At 50.2% G+C, this 14,372-nt stretch overlaps 1 protein-coding gene across 2 annotated transcripts; it reads right to left on the minus strand.

The window, feature by feature from the left end:
• Window positions 1-397: 397 nt before the first annotated feature.
• On the minus strand, window positions 398-13,419 carry PPIC (peptidylprolyl isomerase C). 2 transcript variants are annotated; one of them, XM_077753012.1, is made up of 5 exons: window positions 13,269-13,419; window positions 6,748-6,861; window positions 6,199-6,292; window positions 3,591-3,775; window positions 398-758 (listed from the first exon to the last, which is right to left on the minus strand). In XM_077753012.1, exons 1-5 carry the CDS (start codon window positions 13,383-13,385, stop codon window positions 624-626), a joined length of 645 nt encoding a protein of 214 aa, XP_077609138.1. In that variant the 5' UTR covers window positions 13,386-13,419; the 3' UTR covers window positions 398-623. The 2 variants fall into 2 exon arrangements, with proteins under 2 accessions (XP_077609138.1, XP_077609139.1); XM_077753013.1 differs by having other exon boundaries at window positions 665-1,073.
• Between the last annotated feature and the right edge of the window lie 953 nt (window positions 13,420-14,372).

Here is a 14,372-nt window from a genome sequence, read left to right on the forward strand (position 1 = left end):
GGCCTGCTCCCGTTTGAGGCCCAGCGCTCTGTCCCAGCAGGTATGTTCCAGCAGGGCCCCAGGAGGGTTCCGTTTTCCCATCTGGTGTGAGCACGGCCCGAATCTCCGTGCCCACTGTGTAACTAGAAACAAAAGACACCCTTTCGTTGCAGCGAGACTCAAGGGAACTTTCTAAACCTGTTATGGTGACTAAAAGTTAGTGAATTAATCCACTCAAGTATTTGGGACGTGGTCAGGAGTCATTTCTGTGCACCCCCATCCCAAATTAGCCAGTTGTATTGGTATTTTGATGGACAGAACCCTCTCTAGTGTGCTCATTGTTAATTTTAGAGCACATGTATTTTTCTACATGGATTTTTTAAAAAGAACTTTAAAAAAAAAAGTCTTGCAAAAGAACTGACCGATATAAAAAGCATTTAATATAGAGAACACAGAAGCACCTTTTAGCAAGTAAAAGTCCCTATGGCATATATCCAATTGCACGAGTCACATCTCTTTCCCTGCAGAGAATTTCTCTTTGAATATAAAAGAACAAACGTCATGTTCCCACCTTCTTCAGACACATCATCCACGTCCCTCAACCCGGGGATCACCATTAATGCGACAGAATGATGATCATGTTCTTACAAAGAAAATAGATCATCCGAAGTCTTCTGGTTTACAGACAGCACCACCGGAGGACTAGGATGTGTCTTCTGCATGCGGAGTCCCAAGGCAAGCGACGCAAGCGACGGACCACAATCCATGCGGAGTAAACGCTGAGTGGTTGATGTGATCGAGGGTGGAGAACAGAAGTAAAAAACAAAAACAAAAAACGAACAAAGCCAAACAATAACTTTGGAGAATCAAAAGACACACACACACACACACACACACACACACACACACACACACACACGCACGCATCCCTGCCAGAGTGTGTTCTCTGTTTTCTGCCTGTTGTATCACCAGTCAGGGACCTCGACCACGAAGGGCGTCCTCACGTCTATCTTGCCGCTGCCAACGATAGTGCAGTTGGTGAGTGGGCGGTCATGCCCGTCAGTCGGCTGCAGTTCTATGGAGTGGACCACTGTCTGGGGGAGACAAGCAGACCGTGGCGATCAGGAGGTGAAACCACTGCCCAGTCTGAAAGCCCAACTGGGAAGGGAAACCAGGGGTTTTTTGGGGGTTTTTTTGTTTTGTTTTGTTTTTGGTTTGTTTGTCTGTTTTCCCTTGGTGTGAATACAAAACCCATGCAAGCCAACCATGGAAAACTTAACATACTCAGGAAATTTCTACATAACAGAAGAAAATCTATCCACTACCTTGCTAGTGGAAGAACGTATTTGTGTATTTCCTTCTTTTAACTAGCATTTTTTATTCTAAAAAGTAATTCGATGTTTTTGTAAACCCACAGCTTTAATGAAACATGTTTCTGCCCACCTCACACCCGATGTAGGAGTTAAGCATGGAGCAGGAATCAGTTTCCACTCTACCCTGTAAATGGTCTAGGCGTCAGAAGGCAGATTGAGAAGTGGGGCTCGTTCTGGGTTTGCCTGTTTGCAAGCTGGGACGCTTCACACTGGAGGAGAAAGGGCTCGTCCAGGACCGGGGATATTGGCTTCTGACCCGCTTCCCACACAGGGTAGGGACAGAGAGGGCAACAATACGAAACACACACACACACACAATTTTTTTTTCCTTCTAGAGAGAAAAATCTGGAGATTTTTTTTTCTGGAGAGAATATACTTGTCATTAATCTCTCAAAGAAGTCTATGACTCAGAATGTTAAGCAGTGCTGGTCTGAGACCAAGCAGGTCTCCTGATGCACCCCGGTGGGTGGAAAGAGTTCCGTGCAGTCAGTTAGGGCCGCAGGAAGATGGGAGAGGTCGGAAGATCTAGAAAAACCATGACCAGAAGAAAACACAATACTTGCACTCTTCCTTCTCTCACAGGTTAGTGTGACGTATTCAAAAGTACTCATTGCGGGAATGTCTGAGCCAGTTTACTTCTCAACGGCCCACGGGTCCAAAACCCAGACTGGTTGAACACACGCACGCCCAGGTTCAGCTCACTGCAAGAGCAACGTTTCTGAAGACATTTGAGGAGCACTGGCATTCGTTACTGGGCAAGCATAGAGTCCTTTGAGGACTGCAAAGTGGTACACAAAGTGATCCGTGGTGGCCCTTTCCCTCTAATCCCACTTGCCAGTGAGAACCTGATCTTCACCAGCTCGGGCTCAATACTTGCTTGCCCTGTAGGGGAGCTTCTCGTGGTGGGGGTGTGTGGGGGATCAGCTCAATTCCTGGCTTTTAGATGGGCAGGATCAGGGATAGCAGGGAGAAGTTGGGGGGAATCGCCAAAACTGAGCTAACGTTTGGATGGAAGACACAGAACTCACATGAGAATGAAACAAAATCAAATATGGAAGAGGGCGGGGGTGGGGGGGTGGGGAGGGAGGAAGAATCAATAATGGCCCAGGGTGGGGTGGGGTGGACTTTACAGGTGCTAGTTTAGGAGCTGGGAGAGCTTCTGTGGGCGGTGAGCTGCTAAGGAGGAGAAGTGCAGGGAGTGGAAGAGGAAAAGGATTTTAAGAAGTGTTCCTGTGGGTGACAGATTGCACCCTCCGCTATTCTTTGAGGCACACCCGCCGAAACGTGCATTCTCTCTAGTAGCTGTGGTGGCTGTACTGCCTGTGTCTTCTAATGTGACTTGTTTCTGTCCTGAACCACATGGTGCTCAGGGTTATTTTTTTTTTAAATGGTTTATATTTAATTGTGGTAAGAAACATGTAACATAAAATGTACCATCTTAGCTGTCCCTGTAGTGCGGTGGGTCTTATGTACGTTCATACTGTGCAGCTGCTGGGCAGAACTTCTGCATCGTGTGACTGAAACTCTATTCCCACTGAACACCAGCTCCCCTTTCTTCCTCCCCACCAGCCCCTGGCAACCCCCGTTCTCCTCCACGTTTCCACGGATGTGACCACTTTAGATACTTATAGAAACAGAATCATCCCGTCTTTTGGGGACTGGCTTATTTTACTTCACAGGCTCAGGGTTCATACACGTTGTACCATGTGACAGGATTTCCTTCCTTTTCAGGGCAGAGCATTATTCTACTGTACACACACAGGGGGCCCGAGTTTTATTTGGTTACATTAAAAAAGTTTTCATTTATATCAAGTAGTAACATAAATTAAGTACCCAGCTCTTGCCTCAGTGCTCCTAACAATTAAAACACCACACTATGGGACGCCTGGCTGGCTATGTTGGTTGACTTTCTGGCTATCTTGTGGTTCATGGGTTCCAGCCCCACATCGGGTTCTGTGCTGACAGCTCAGAGCCTGGAGCCTGCTTCAGATTCTGTGTCTCCCTCTGTCTCTGCCCCTTCCCAACTCGTGCCCTGTCTCTCTCTCTCTGTCTCAAAAATAAAGATTAAAAAAATAAATTAATTAAATAAAATTCCACAGCTTATTCCCCTCTGAAGAAGCCAGTCATCATATAAGATGAACCTCTAACAAGCACATTTTAAGATGAAAATAAATCACTGAAAGCCCTCTCACTAAAACTATAAGACTTTGAATGAGAAATAATAACATATCAAGTTACCATTCCATCAAGGACTTTTCCAAATACCACGTGTTTGCCATCCAACCAGGTGGGCTTGGTCAAGGTGATGAAGAACTGAGAGCCATTGGTATCGGGCCCTGCGTTGGCCATGCTGACCCACCCAATGCCATAATGCTTCAGTTTGAAGTTCTCGTCTGGAAATGTCTCACCATAAATACTTATACCTGGGTGAGACAAAGTGGGGGAAAAAAGAGAAGCACCAGGTGTTATATGCAAGTAAATTCCTCAAAGGGAGACATAAGGGTTTAACAGAATTGGCTAACAGAACCCTACGGAGTTGGGGACGGGGAAAAGATGATGAAATGAGGAAAAAGAAAGGAGGTGATAAAATTGGACTCCTCTGGGAAGCAGGGCGCCACTCAGATGGACACAAAAGCCTTGAGACGGCAGTGCCCTCAGGTCTCCAAGTAAGGCCCCCCAACTGTGACCAAGCCAGTCAGCCATTTCCCTCTGAACTAAGGAAGTGAAGGGCAGGACGACATCGCAGGGCCCCACGGAAGGTGCATGAGCCATCGTCCTGGCTCGGTCTCCGTCCGGAGCCTCAAGTCACTGGTCCCGGGTCACTCGTACCTCCGCACCCACCCACGGTGCCGTTAGCACCCAACACCCTCAGCTCACGCTCACATCCCTGCAGAACTGGGGTTCTCAATCCCACCGTGAGTGAGGCAGCAGAGGCTCCACAGTCTGAAAACTGCGCGGCAGAACTGGGAAGTCACATGACCTTCTGTCACTAGAGCTGCTGCTCCGTCCTGCATCAGCGCTCCCAGCAAGGAGGCCCCTGGGCCCACAACCTCCGGGCTCATCAGGAGACAGAAGGTGATGGCAACCGGAGCACCGGGCCATCCGGCCCCTGAACGGAAGACCCAGACCCAGACCCAGGCGTGTGGCCTGGAGTTCTCGCGAAGCCCCAAGGAGAGTGGAGCATGTTCTCTCCCCGCCCACACACAAGAGCGGCAGAGACCCTGGGTAGTGGCTGCTCTCTCCTCCCACACCTTGAATGCCTGACGTGCCCACCGCCTCCTCCTCCCCCTGCTGCCGGGCTCCTTATCCCTCGCTCGCCAACTTTAACGCCCTGGCTCAGTTAGAGGGACTCGGTCCAAGGCCGGCGATTCACAGCTGACTGGTCAGTGACAGATGAGGTGGCCTGGCGGAAAGCTCTGCTCACAGGTCTAGACTCAATTTAAAGGATCCAAAAGGTCCTCCCTCCAAACCTCAGAGAACTTTGAGACGTGTGTGCACATTTGCACATGTGCACGCACACGCGCACACACACACACACACACACACGGCAGGGTAGGCAGAGAGAGGGAGAGACAAAAGCAGGCAAGCAGCCAAAGGAGAGCTCAGTCACGGTTCCTGCCTGGCCACAGGGCAGGACCCTGGATGCCAGTCTCAAGGTCGGCTCAGCAGCAGCGGGCGGGCCCCCTTCCCCGGGCATCCTCCCCAGCCCCACTGACCCCAGCCACCCGAACGCGTTTCTCTATCCCACTCCACGTTCCCATACCCCTGCGGCATTTGTGCAGGGAGTGACAGTAACTCTCCGGAAGGACCTGGCAAATCCAAGGGCCTAATGGTCGCCATTTTGGTGCAGATAAACCACTGTGATACCCGTAGAGTTAGCAACAGTGCTTGCACACGGCCCAAGTGCCTCTGTAAAAAGTTAGCAGTCTAATGCCCATCAAAGCACGTTATTTGCTGAATTCAAAATCTTCAGCCTGAAGGAAACTGAAATCCTGGTGTAGCTGCATGTACAGTGGGTGTCCAGGAGAAGAACTCCCTGCGGTCCTGAGGGAAGGCAGTGCAGGGAGCTGGGTACCCGCGATCCCCAGTGAAGAAGGACAACCTCCGGGATATGTAGCATTGTGTACATTTAATCATTTGTGCTTCACAGAGCTCTACCTTTGTTTGTAAGAGTGTGTATTATAATTTTGACAATTCTGTTTTTATTATTAGTGTTACTGCAAAAGCTGATGATAAAATGAAAGAATTTTGTAAGAAAGGGGTAAATCCATCTGTAATCCTGCCACCTAAATTCGAGCCTCACACGGTGTTACATTCAACCTTTCCTTCCTGTGCCAGACGGCCTTCTGCACTGCTGCATATGGGGAGGCTAGCATTTTCCTATCTGCACACTGGCCTGCTGGATGAGTATATCTGCACTGTGGAAAGCTAATGACCACCAAAGCAATATTGTTTAAAATTAGGAAGCCTCCAGGTCATGATCTCGCAGATTAGGAGCTCAAGCTCCACATCAGGCTTGGCGCCGACAGTGCAGAGCCTGCTTGGGATTCTCTCTCCCTCTCTCTCAGCCTCTCCCCTGCTTGTGCTCTCCCTCTCTCTCTCACAATAACTAAACCTAAAAAAATAAATAAAACTAGGAAGACTCACTCATTCACACATATGACTAGATTTTGGCAGATGAGCCCTCCCCCGCCCCAAACCCCGTCCTCCTGAAGAATTAGTTTGGTGCTCTTGATGAATTTGTTCCTTAAGCCTGGGAATTCACTTGATGGGAGTGGATACGCTGACGCGACCTGAGGTGTGAGTCTGGTGAGCAGAAGAGGAAGAATACAAAAGACAATGTTACCGCCGGTGCCGTCCCCATGGGTGATGTCTCCTCCTTGAATCATGAAATCTTTGATGACGCGATGAAATGTGCTTCCTTTAAATCCGTATCCTTTCTAAAGAGATTATGTCAATTGAATATATGAGTAGATTTAACCCATACTGAAAGATAAGCCCCAGCGTCTATCTCAAAATGACACAATGAGAAAATGACACAAACTGTCTGCAGAACCTGATGAGGACCCTGCAATGATGTCCTCCTAGAAATGTTCCCATTGGCAGACCCAAAATAAAGGACTCAACTGTGGAAGTATTAATGTGAATGAGTAAAAAGAGAGCAATCTACGCTTTCATATGATGCAGTTCCCCTCAATTTCTAGAAGCCTAAGGACACTGTGTGCTCAAAGAGTAAAATTTCATACAGTAATGAAGTAAAACATGGTAAGACGTCTCAGGTTCATTGGACCTGCCAATCCAACGCTTACTTTCCCTCTTTCCCTATTTACGCTGGGCGTAAAAGAAAGAAGATCCCATTTTGTGCACAGGTAAGGGACCCACACCTGAGACCTACCTCGCCTGTGGCCAGAGTGACAAAATTTTCCACAGTCTTGGGCACAACCTTTCCAAAGAGGCCGATCACAATCCTGCCAACATCTTTGTCTCCGATCCTCACATCGAGGAAGACCTGCATGTGGTTGAGCGGCAGAGCACAGGTACAAGGTGAGGGAAGGTTAAAATCTGAGACTGCATCTCTAGGTGAAAGCCCCGCCCCGCCCCCTGCAGTTTATAAGCGAGCTCTAAAACCATAGTGTGGGTGCATGGCACCCCCAAATGTTCGTCCCACAAACACTTAGCACCCGCAGGCCAGGCACTGCGCTTCGTGCTGGGCCTGAAGATGGAGTTGGCCAATGAGGTTGCCGAGGAAACTCCGNGGCAGGGGAGGAAAACTGGTGAGAGAAATGGTCTAACCATCCAGATTTATTTCTGTGTGACTTCGAACAGGGCCTGATTCCCGGTGAGTCCTCACAAACATGTGCTGTCAAGGGACTGTGAGACGTCAACACGCACGGCAAGTTCTCCGAAAGGCCTGCCACTGCCTGCGAGCCCTGTGCGGCTCCAGGTCCCCAGCCTCGGCCACTGTCCCCTCCCCCAACAAAACTCTGCGCACTCTGCCACAGAACTCAGTGGTCAAGCTCCCGAAATCGGGTTGGGGAGACCGCATTTTTTCTCTCTCTGTCACCACATTTTAGAGCAGATGAAAGAAAACACAGACCCACAAGTGTGAGTCACTTTTTGTGTGGATAAACCTTAAAAAGTTCTTAAACTATTTTTTTTACTTTTTTAAAAAATGTTTTATTCATTTCTGAGAGAGAGAGCAAGAGAGCGCAGGGGAGGGGCACAGAGAGAGGGAGACACAGAATCTGAAACAGGCTCCAGGCTCTGAGCTGTCAGCACAGAGCCCGACGCGGGGCTCTAACCCACTAACCACGACATCATGACCTGAGCTGAAGTCGGACGCTTAACTGACTGAGCCACCCAGGCGCCCCTTAAACTATTTTTTTAAAAAGCTGTTCCTTCCCAGGGGCGCCTGGGTGGCTCAGTCAGTTCGGTGACCAACTTCGGCTCAGGTCATGATCTCGCGGTTCATGGGTTCGGGCCNTCCGAGGATTCGGGACGGTATGCTTGAAAAGGCTACCGAGTCGAAGGGCATTCTATTAGCAGGTTTCGATTATTGGAACCAATTTACGGTTTGAATGAGTAAAAAAGACATTCAAGAGATGGCTTCAAAAAAATATAAGAAGGGCTGTCAGAGGAAAAAGATGTCTCACAGTTTAGAAAAATCATAAAGTAAAGACTGTCAAGCGCTGGTTCAAGACAAGAGCTTCTGCCGATACATCAGCACGTCTGTCACGGGCTGACGTGATATTTAGTGTTCCGTGTGGCATTTCAGAGATTTTACATGGCCACGGCCGCCCAAACCGTGCTAGCGTCTACACCGCACGACTGTGCACTTGACCCCGGCACGCCCCCCGCGGCGCCCCCCGCGGCTCGGGCGCAGGAGGCCGCGCTGACCGCACGAGCCTGGNGGGGAGCCCCGCCCACGTCACGGAGAAGCCGCTTCCGGTGACGCCAGGGCCGGGCAGGAATGAGCCAGAACCCGGGGCAGAGTCTTCTAGAAACAGCGCGCGAGACACCAGGAAAGCCCGACTTCCAATGAAGGAGAGAAAACACAGCCGGGAAGGCGGCGACGGCACCGAGAAGAAAACGTGGCAGCGCAGCGGCAGCCCCCGGCCCACCTCGTCAGTAAAGAAATCCGACTTGCCTACGCGCGGCCCGCACACCGGCTGCTATGTTTTTGATCCCCCAAACTGCACTTTCCACTTCATGAGTGACAGCACGAAAATGTAGCCGAGTTTTCCTGACTCCAGTGAAAACGATAAGTCACACACATCTTACTCGGGCAACGGGTACATGATTATCTCCAGGCCTGGGGGGGGGGGGTTAGGGCTGAGGGCAGGCATCCTGGGAAAGGTGTGACGGGGAAGCGGGGGGGCGGGGTTAAGAACGAGCATGAGCCCCACATGGCAGTCTCTGTGCATAGAAGCAACAGCGAGAGGGTCTCACCCGTTCCAGAAGGTGGAGGAAGGCTGCTGGTTCCGAGATCCGGGTTTTGTAGGATTTGTTAGGCCTTAGAGAGAAGGGAAAGAACAGGACCCAGGGAAGGCCTGGGGGATATTATTCAAGCTGCGGGGAGGAGAATCTGGGGGCTCTTAGAGGAGGGAGAAGGAGGGGAAGGAGAGNGTGAAGGGCTGGCCCCGTCACCACGGATCACACACGGGAAACGTGGGGATGAGGATGCCCAGTGATTTACCCAGGTTGCCCGGCTGGGAGCGTGAAAGCCAGCTCTGCAGTCCCAGGCCGTGCCTACCTGCACTGCGGCTCACCCTGAATATGGCTCTCTCCGGGGGCAGGGAACCCCCAAGGGGCAGACATGGTGTGGGCGGACCCCCAAGGCCTGGCACAGTGTCAGCTCAAGCGGGTCCTCAACACGTGCTAACTAGTTCAGTGCCACGTGATGTTACAGAAGGACCGGGGCACACGTACCTAGACAGAGGGTGCAGGGGACCCAAGGTAAACCATCTCCCTCTGCACCCCATCACCCTGAGATCATCTCTGACTATTGCGTACCCCTGAGAACAGGCCCTGTTCTGGACAAGGGGTGAAGCTACAGTCCCACAGAAAAGAAAATATATATAAGTAGCTCTAATATGATGGGAAATCAGGTTTATAACAAGATGGGTACAGATGAAATGTTAGTTAAAGGTGGGCTTCCTGGCTGAGGTGGCATCTGAATTCCACACTGCACTTAAAAGAGTAAGCACCTCAGTCATTTCTTTTATCCCCTGAGGGATAAGAGGCTTAGGTCATGATCTCACAGTTCGTGGGTTAGAGCCTGCTTTCAGATTCTGTCTCTCCCTCTGTCTCTGACCCTCCCCTGCTCACGCTGTCTCTCCCTCTCTCTCAAAAATAAATAAAACATTAAAAACAAAATTGAAAAGTACATGAGTTGGGACTGAGAGGAAACTGTTCTAACCCCCTCGCCCCTTTCCCCGCTCCACCACTAACTGGCCATCAAATCCTGGACAAGTTACTTCACCTCTGAGCTCCTGCTCCTCACCTGTCCCACAGATGCCCAGTCCTTTCAGGGCTGCAAGTTCACAGGAGGATTCATCAGGTAACATGAATAACAGTAACAACTGGCATCTTAAAGTCTTTTTTTTTTTTTTAAAGAATTTATTTCTAATGTTTATTCATTTTTTGAGAGGGAGAGAAACAGAGCACGAATGCAGGAGGGACAGAGATAGAGGGAGACACAGAATTGGAAGCAGGCTCCAGGCTCTGAGCTGTCAGTACAGAGCCTGACATGGGACTCGAACCCACAGACCACGAGATCATGACCTGAGCTGGAGTCTGACGCTTAACCTACTGAGCCACCCAGGCGCCCTGGCATCTTAAAGTCTTAAATCACCACTAAGCACTTGACCTGCTTTATCACATCTAATATTCGAAACACCCCCCACCCAGGGGTTGTAGATATTATCTCTGTCTCCATTTACAGAGAAGGAAGGAAGCTGAGCCTCACACTCGAAATGGAAATCTGGAAATCGCCTGCCCGGGGTCACCAGGTCCTGGCCACTGGGCCCCTCCATGCTGTGGAATGTGCCAGCTAGGAAGGGGCAGTGTCATTCTCTACACTCTAGGTGCCTGACCCTGCCCATAGCTCAGGGCTGCGAATGCCAGTTCCATGGAATTTAGGACCAGTGAGGCAGAACCTCAGCTTGAGGCTCTCGGCCAGCAGCCAGGCAGCTGAGGCGATGGCTGGTGAGGGCCACTTTATGCCTGTGGGTGACAGCACCTCACACCTCTCTTACTACAGATTCCTTTTTAAATTTTTTTATTTTTTGTTTTTGCTTTTTTTTCTTAGTTTGTGGCCAAGTTGGTTTCCATGTAACACTCAGTGCTCATCACAAGTGCTCTCCTCCATGCCCATCACCCCCCCTTCCCCTCTCCCCTACCCCCCTCCGCCCCCAGTTTGTTCTCGGCATTCAAGAGTCTCTCATGGTTTGCCTCCCTCCCTCTCCCCCCACTATCTTTCCCCTTCTCCTCCCCCAAGGTCCTCTGTTCAGTTTCTCCTAATCCACCTATACGTGCAAACATATGGTATTTGTCCTTCTCTGCCTGACTTATTTCGCTCAGCATAACACCCTCAAGGTCCATCCATGTTGCTACACATGGCCAGATTTCATTGTTTCTCATTGCCATGTAGTATTCCATGGCCATGAGATATATAGATAAGTGGTATAGATAAACCACTTCTTCTTGATCCATTGGTCCGTTGATGGACACTTAGGCTAGGAATTTATCTAAGGGATACAGGAGTGCTGATGGATAGGGGCACGTGCTAATGCAGCACTCACAGCAATAGCCAAAACATGGAAAGAGCTTAAGTGTACAAATTCCTATTTTTAAATGAAGTCAGAGGAAAAGGGAAAAGACTGCCAGGGAAAACACTAGAGCTACAGCCAGTTAATCCACTTCTCCCAACTCCAGAGACAGTTTTTAATGTCTGTAGTTTCCAGTAGATTCAGTTGTTTAAAAAGCCCACTAAAGGGGCACCTGGGTGGCTCAGTCGATTAAGCGTCTGACTTCGGCTCAGGTCATGATGTTGCGGTTCGTGAGTTCGAGCTCTGCATTGGGCTCAGTGCTGACAGCTCCAACCCTGGAGCCTGCTTTGCATTCTGTGTCTCCCTCTGCCTCTCCCCCTCTCATGCTCTGTCTCTCAAAAATAAATAAAAAACAGGGGCACCTGGGTGGCTCAGTTGGTTAAGCGTCCGACTTCGGCTCAGGTCATGATCTCAAGGTTCATGGGTTCGAGCCCCGTGTCGGGCTGTGTGCTGACAGCTCAGAGCCTGGAGCCTGCTTCAGATTCTGTTATCTCCCTCTCTCTCTGACCTTCCCCTGCTCACACTGTCTCTGTCTCTCTCTCAAAAATAAATAAAACATTAAGAAAATAAATAAAACATTAAAAATTTTTTAATAAATAAAAATAAAAAGTTCACTGAAAAAGTCATTCCACAGGGTCAAATCTATAGAAGGCTTACCTACACAATTAGCTTTTAGAATTTAATGATAAATTTGGTAGGAAAGAAAAGATTAATAATTCTGAGAGTAGCGGTACCTGGGTGGCTCAGTAGGTTAAGCATCTGACTTTGGCTCAGGGCATGATCTCATGGCTCGTGNAATTCTGAGAGTCGAGTGCATGCAAACTTCCTCAGTGACAGCACCCTAGCCTAGCAGCTAAGACTCTTCCCCTCCTCCAGCCACCAGCTTCCTCCCCTCTTGGCATGCCTTCTAGAAGTTCCTGGCTACATACCTCAAACGTCCTGATTCACTTGCTCTGCACTAGTAGGTTTAAAAACTTCCCTGGCGAAGTCTGTTCCCCAATACTGCAGGTGATACACTCACACTAAGAAATTGTTTGTTGTTTATCTGAAATTCACACCTAACTGGGAAGCTTGTATCTCAGCTGGCAGTTTACTTCCTTTCCCCCACTCCCTTCCATACCGTGGGCAAATCTTGTCAGTTATACTTGAAAATAATAATAATAATAAAAAAACATGCGGAATCGGTGCTCAAACAATCAGGCCAAGTTTCTCTCTTACGCGCGCGCACACACACACACACCCCGGCAGCACGGTAAGGCCTTTCTGTTCACTCTGGGGCTACATCAGATGTTGGGGTGACCTCCTTCTCCCCTCTCCCCACCACCTCGGGGTGGAGGATTTCGGGACTCTACTACCACCTCCACAGTATCATTTCCACTGGCCAACCCTGAACTTATCGTTAAAACAACTAGCAGCTGCCCCTCCTCACAGATTCCAAGACACCGCTGCCAGAGGGTTTTTCCAGAAGTGGTGATCAAAGGCACTCCCTCGCTCTCTGCACCCTCCCATTATCTTCTAGCCTGGGTAAATAGGCTGAAAAAAAAAAAAAAAAGGCTGAAGGCGGAGAAAAGCAGTCCGTGGCAGATTTTCACTACCCCCACCCTTCCCCACAGAGATTTAAAAAGGCTGGACTTGCTAGTACCATCCCCAGCTCGGCCAAAGTCAGAAAAAGTCTAAAAGTGCACCTCCCCCTCCAGCGGGAGGACCAGTTCCTAAATAGAGGAGGAGGCCCGTCTGTCGCTTGAGCGGTGCTCGTAACGCCCGTCCGGACACCCCGGGCAGACGCTGGCCCCGGGCTCCCCCAGGCCCNCCCCGCCCCAATCAGCCTTCTTTTCCTCCTTCTGTTCCCGAGTCTCCGCCACGCCGAAGGAAGTACTCGCGCCGGCTCCTTCCTGGAGAAAGAGCCCACTGGTTCCGGAAGCTTCCTCTAGCCCCCCGGGCAAGTCCCGTNCCCCGCGGCCGCCTCGCGTCCCCCGCGCCCGGGAAGCCCCGTCCTCGCCTCCGCGGACGCTGAGGACCCAGTCCCCGAAGCTCCCCCGTCCCCCTGGCCCGCACGAAGGCAAGTTGCTGCCCGCCGCTCGGTCACCTTGGCCGTCACCGAGGGGCCTCGTCTGCTGACGCCCGAGGCCCCCGCAGAGGGCACGAGCGCGCCGAGCCCCACGCAGAGCGCGAGAGGTAGCAGCAGCCGGGGACCCGGGCCCATGGCAAGCGGCGGCAGTGGCGGCAGGGGCGGGGACNTCTCCGGGCACCGACGGCGTAGACGCATTTTAAACCTGTTGCAAAGTTGAGGACTGTCCGCGCTGCGAGTCCGCGTAGCAACTTGGGCGCAGCCGGGCAGGGGTCTCTGCGGAAGGGCCCTCGTGGGTGACCGCGGGTGGCCTAGGAGACGCCCCCGCCGCGCCTGCTGGGGTCCCTCAGAGGCTTTAGCTTAAAGATTTGGACGGCTGTCAGAGCTTTGGGAGCCCTGAGAGCCGATTACACGTGACGAACGACCCTTCACCGAGATGACTCAAGTTGGAGATACACGTTTTACAAACCTAAAAATTAGGTTTAGGAAGATTATTTAATGATACGGCGAAAGCTCATTATTTCCTCTAATGGAAAACTCAGGTTGCAGAATCACATAGAAGTTCTGATCTCAACTGTGAAAATACATATATAAAGACTTCTTTAAAAAGGAGAGAAACGTACCAAACCCTTAACGGTAACTGAATTAGGGATTTTTGCTCTTTCTAATGTTCTGATTTCCCAGGTGTTCTGTATTAAGCATGTAAGTACTTTGTAATCAGGAAAGTATTATTTTAAAACTCAGTGCTTTCTGAATTTAGGACTTAAAAGAACTTTTGAATTTTAGAGTAATAGCTCCAAAATTAACTGCAAATTAATAATAGTATTCACTTGGTTTTCTTTTTTTGTGTGTGTTTATTTTTGAGAGAGAGAGAGAGAGAGAGAGAAAGAGAAGAGCAGAAGACGCAGAATCTGAAGCAGGCTCCGGGCTCATAGCTGTCAGCATGCATCCCATGTGGGGCTTGAACTCCAGAACCTTGAGATCAGGACTTGAGCTGAAGTCCAGCACTTAAGTGACTGAGGCACCCGGATGCCCCTCTCTTGGTTTTCTGAGTGGCTGGTGCCATGACGTTCAAGCCAAGATTTTACTTGGGTAAGCAGATAGGATTCTTATGTGTCAGTG

This window comes from Crocuta crocuta, unplaced genomic scaffold (assembly GCF_008692635.1).
Source record: "Crocuta crocuta isolate KB4526 unplaced genomic scaffold, BGI_CrCroc_1.0 scaffold377, whole genome shotgun sequence".
NCBI lineage: Eukaryota > Metazoa > Chordata > Mammalia > Carnivora > Hyaenidae > Crocuta > Crocuta crocuta.

Coding starts and splice junctions, on each gene's coding strand:
- PPIC (XM_077753012.1), bottom strand. CDS start 13,385: ATGGGCCCGGGTCCCCGGCTGCTGCTACCTCTCGCGCTCTGCGTGGGG. Junction 6,862..13,268: donor GCCCCTCGGTGACGGCCAAG/GTGACCGAGCGG, acceptor AACCACATGCAG/GTCTTCCTCGATGTGAGGAT. Junction 759..3,590: donor GAAAAGTCCTTGATGGAATG/GTAACTTGATAT, acceptor TCAACCACTCAG/CGTTTACTCCGCATGGATTG.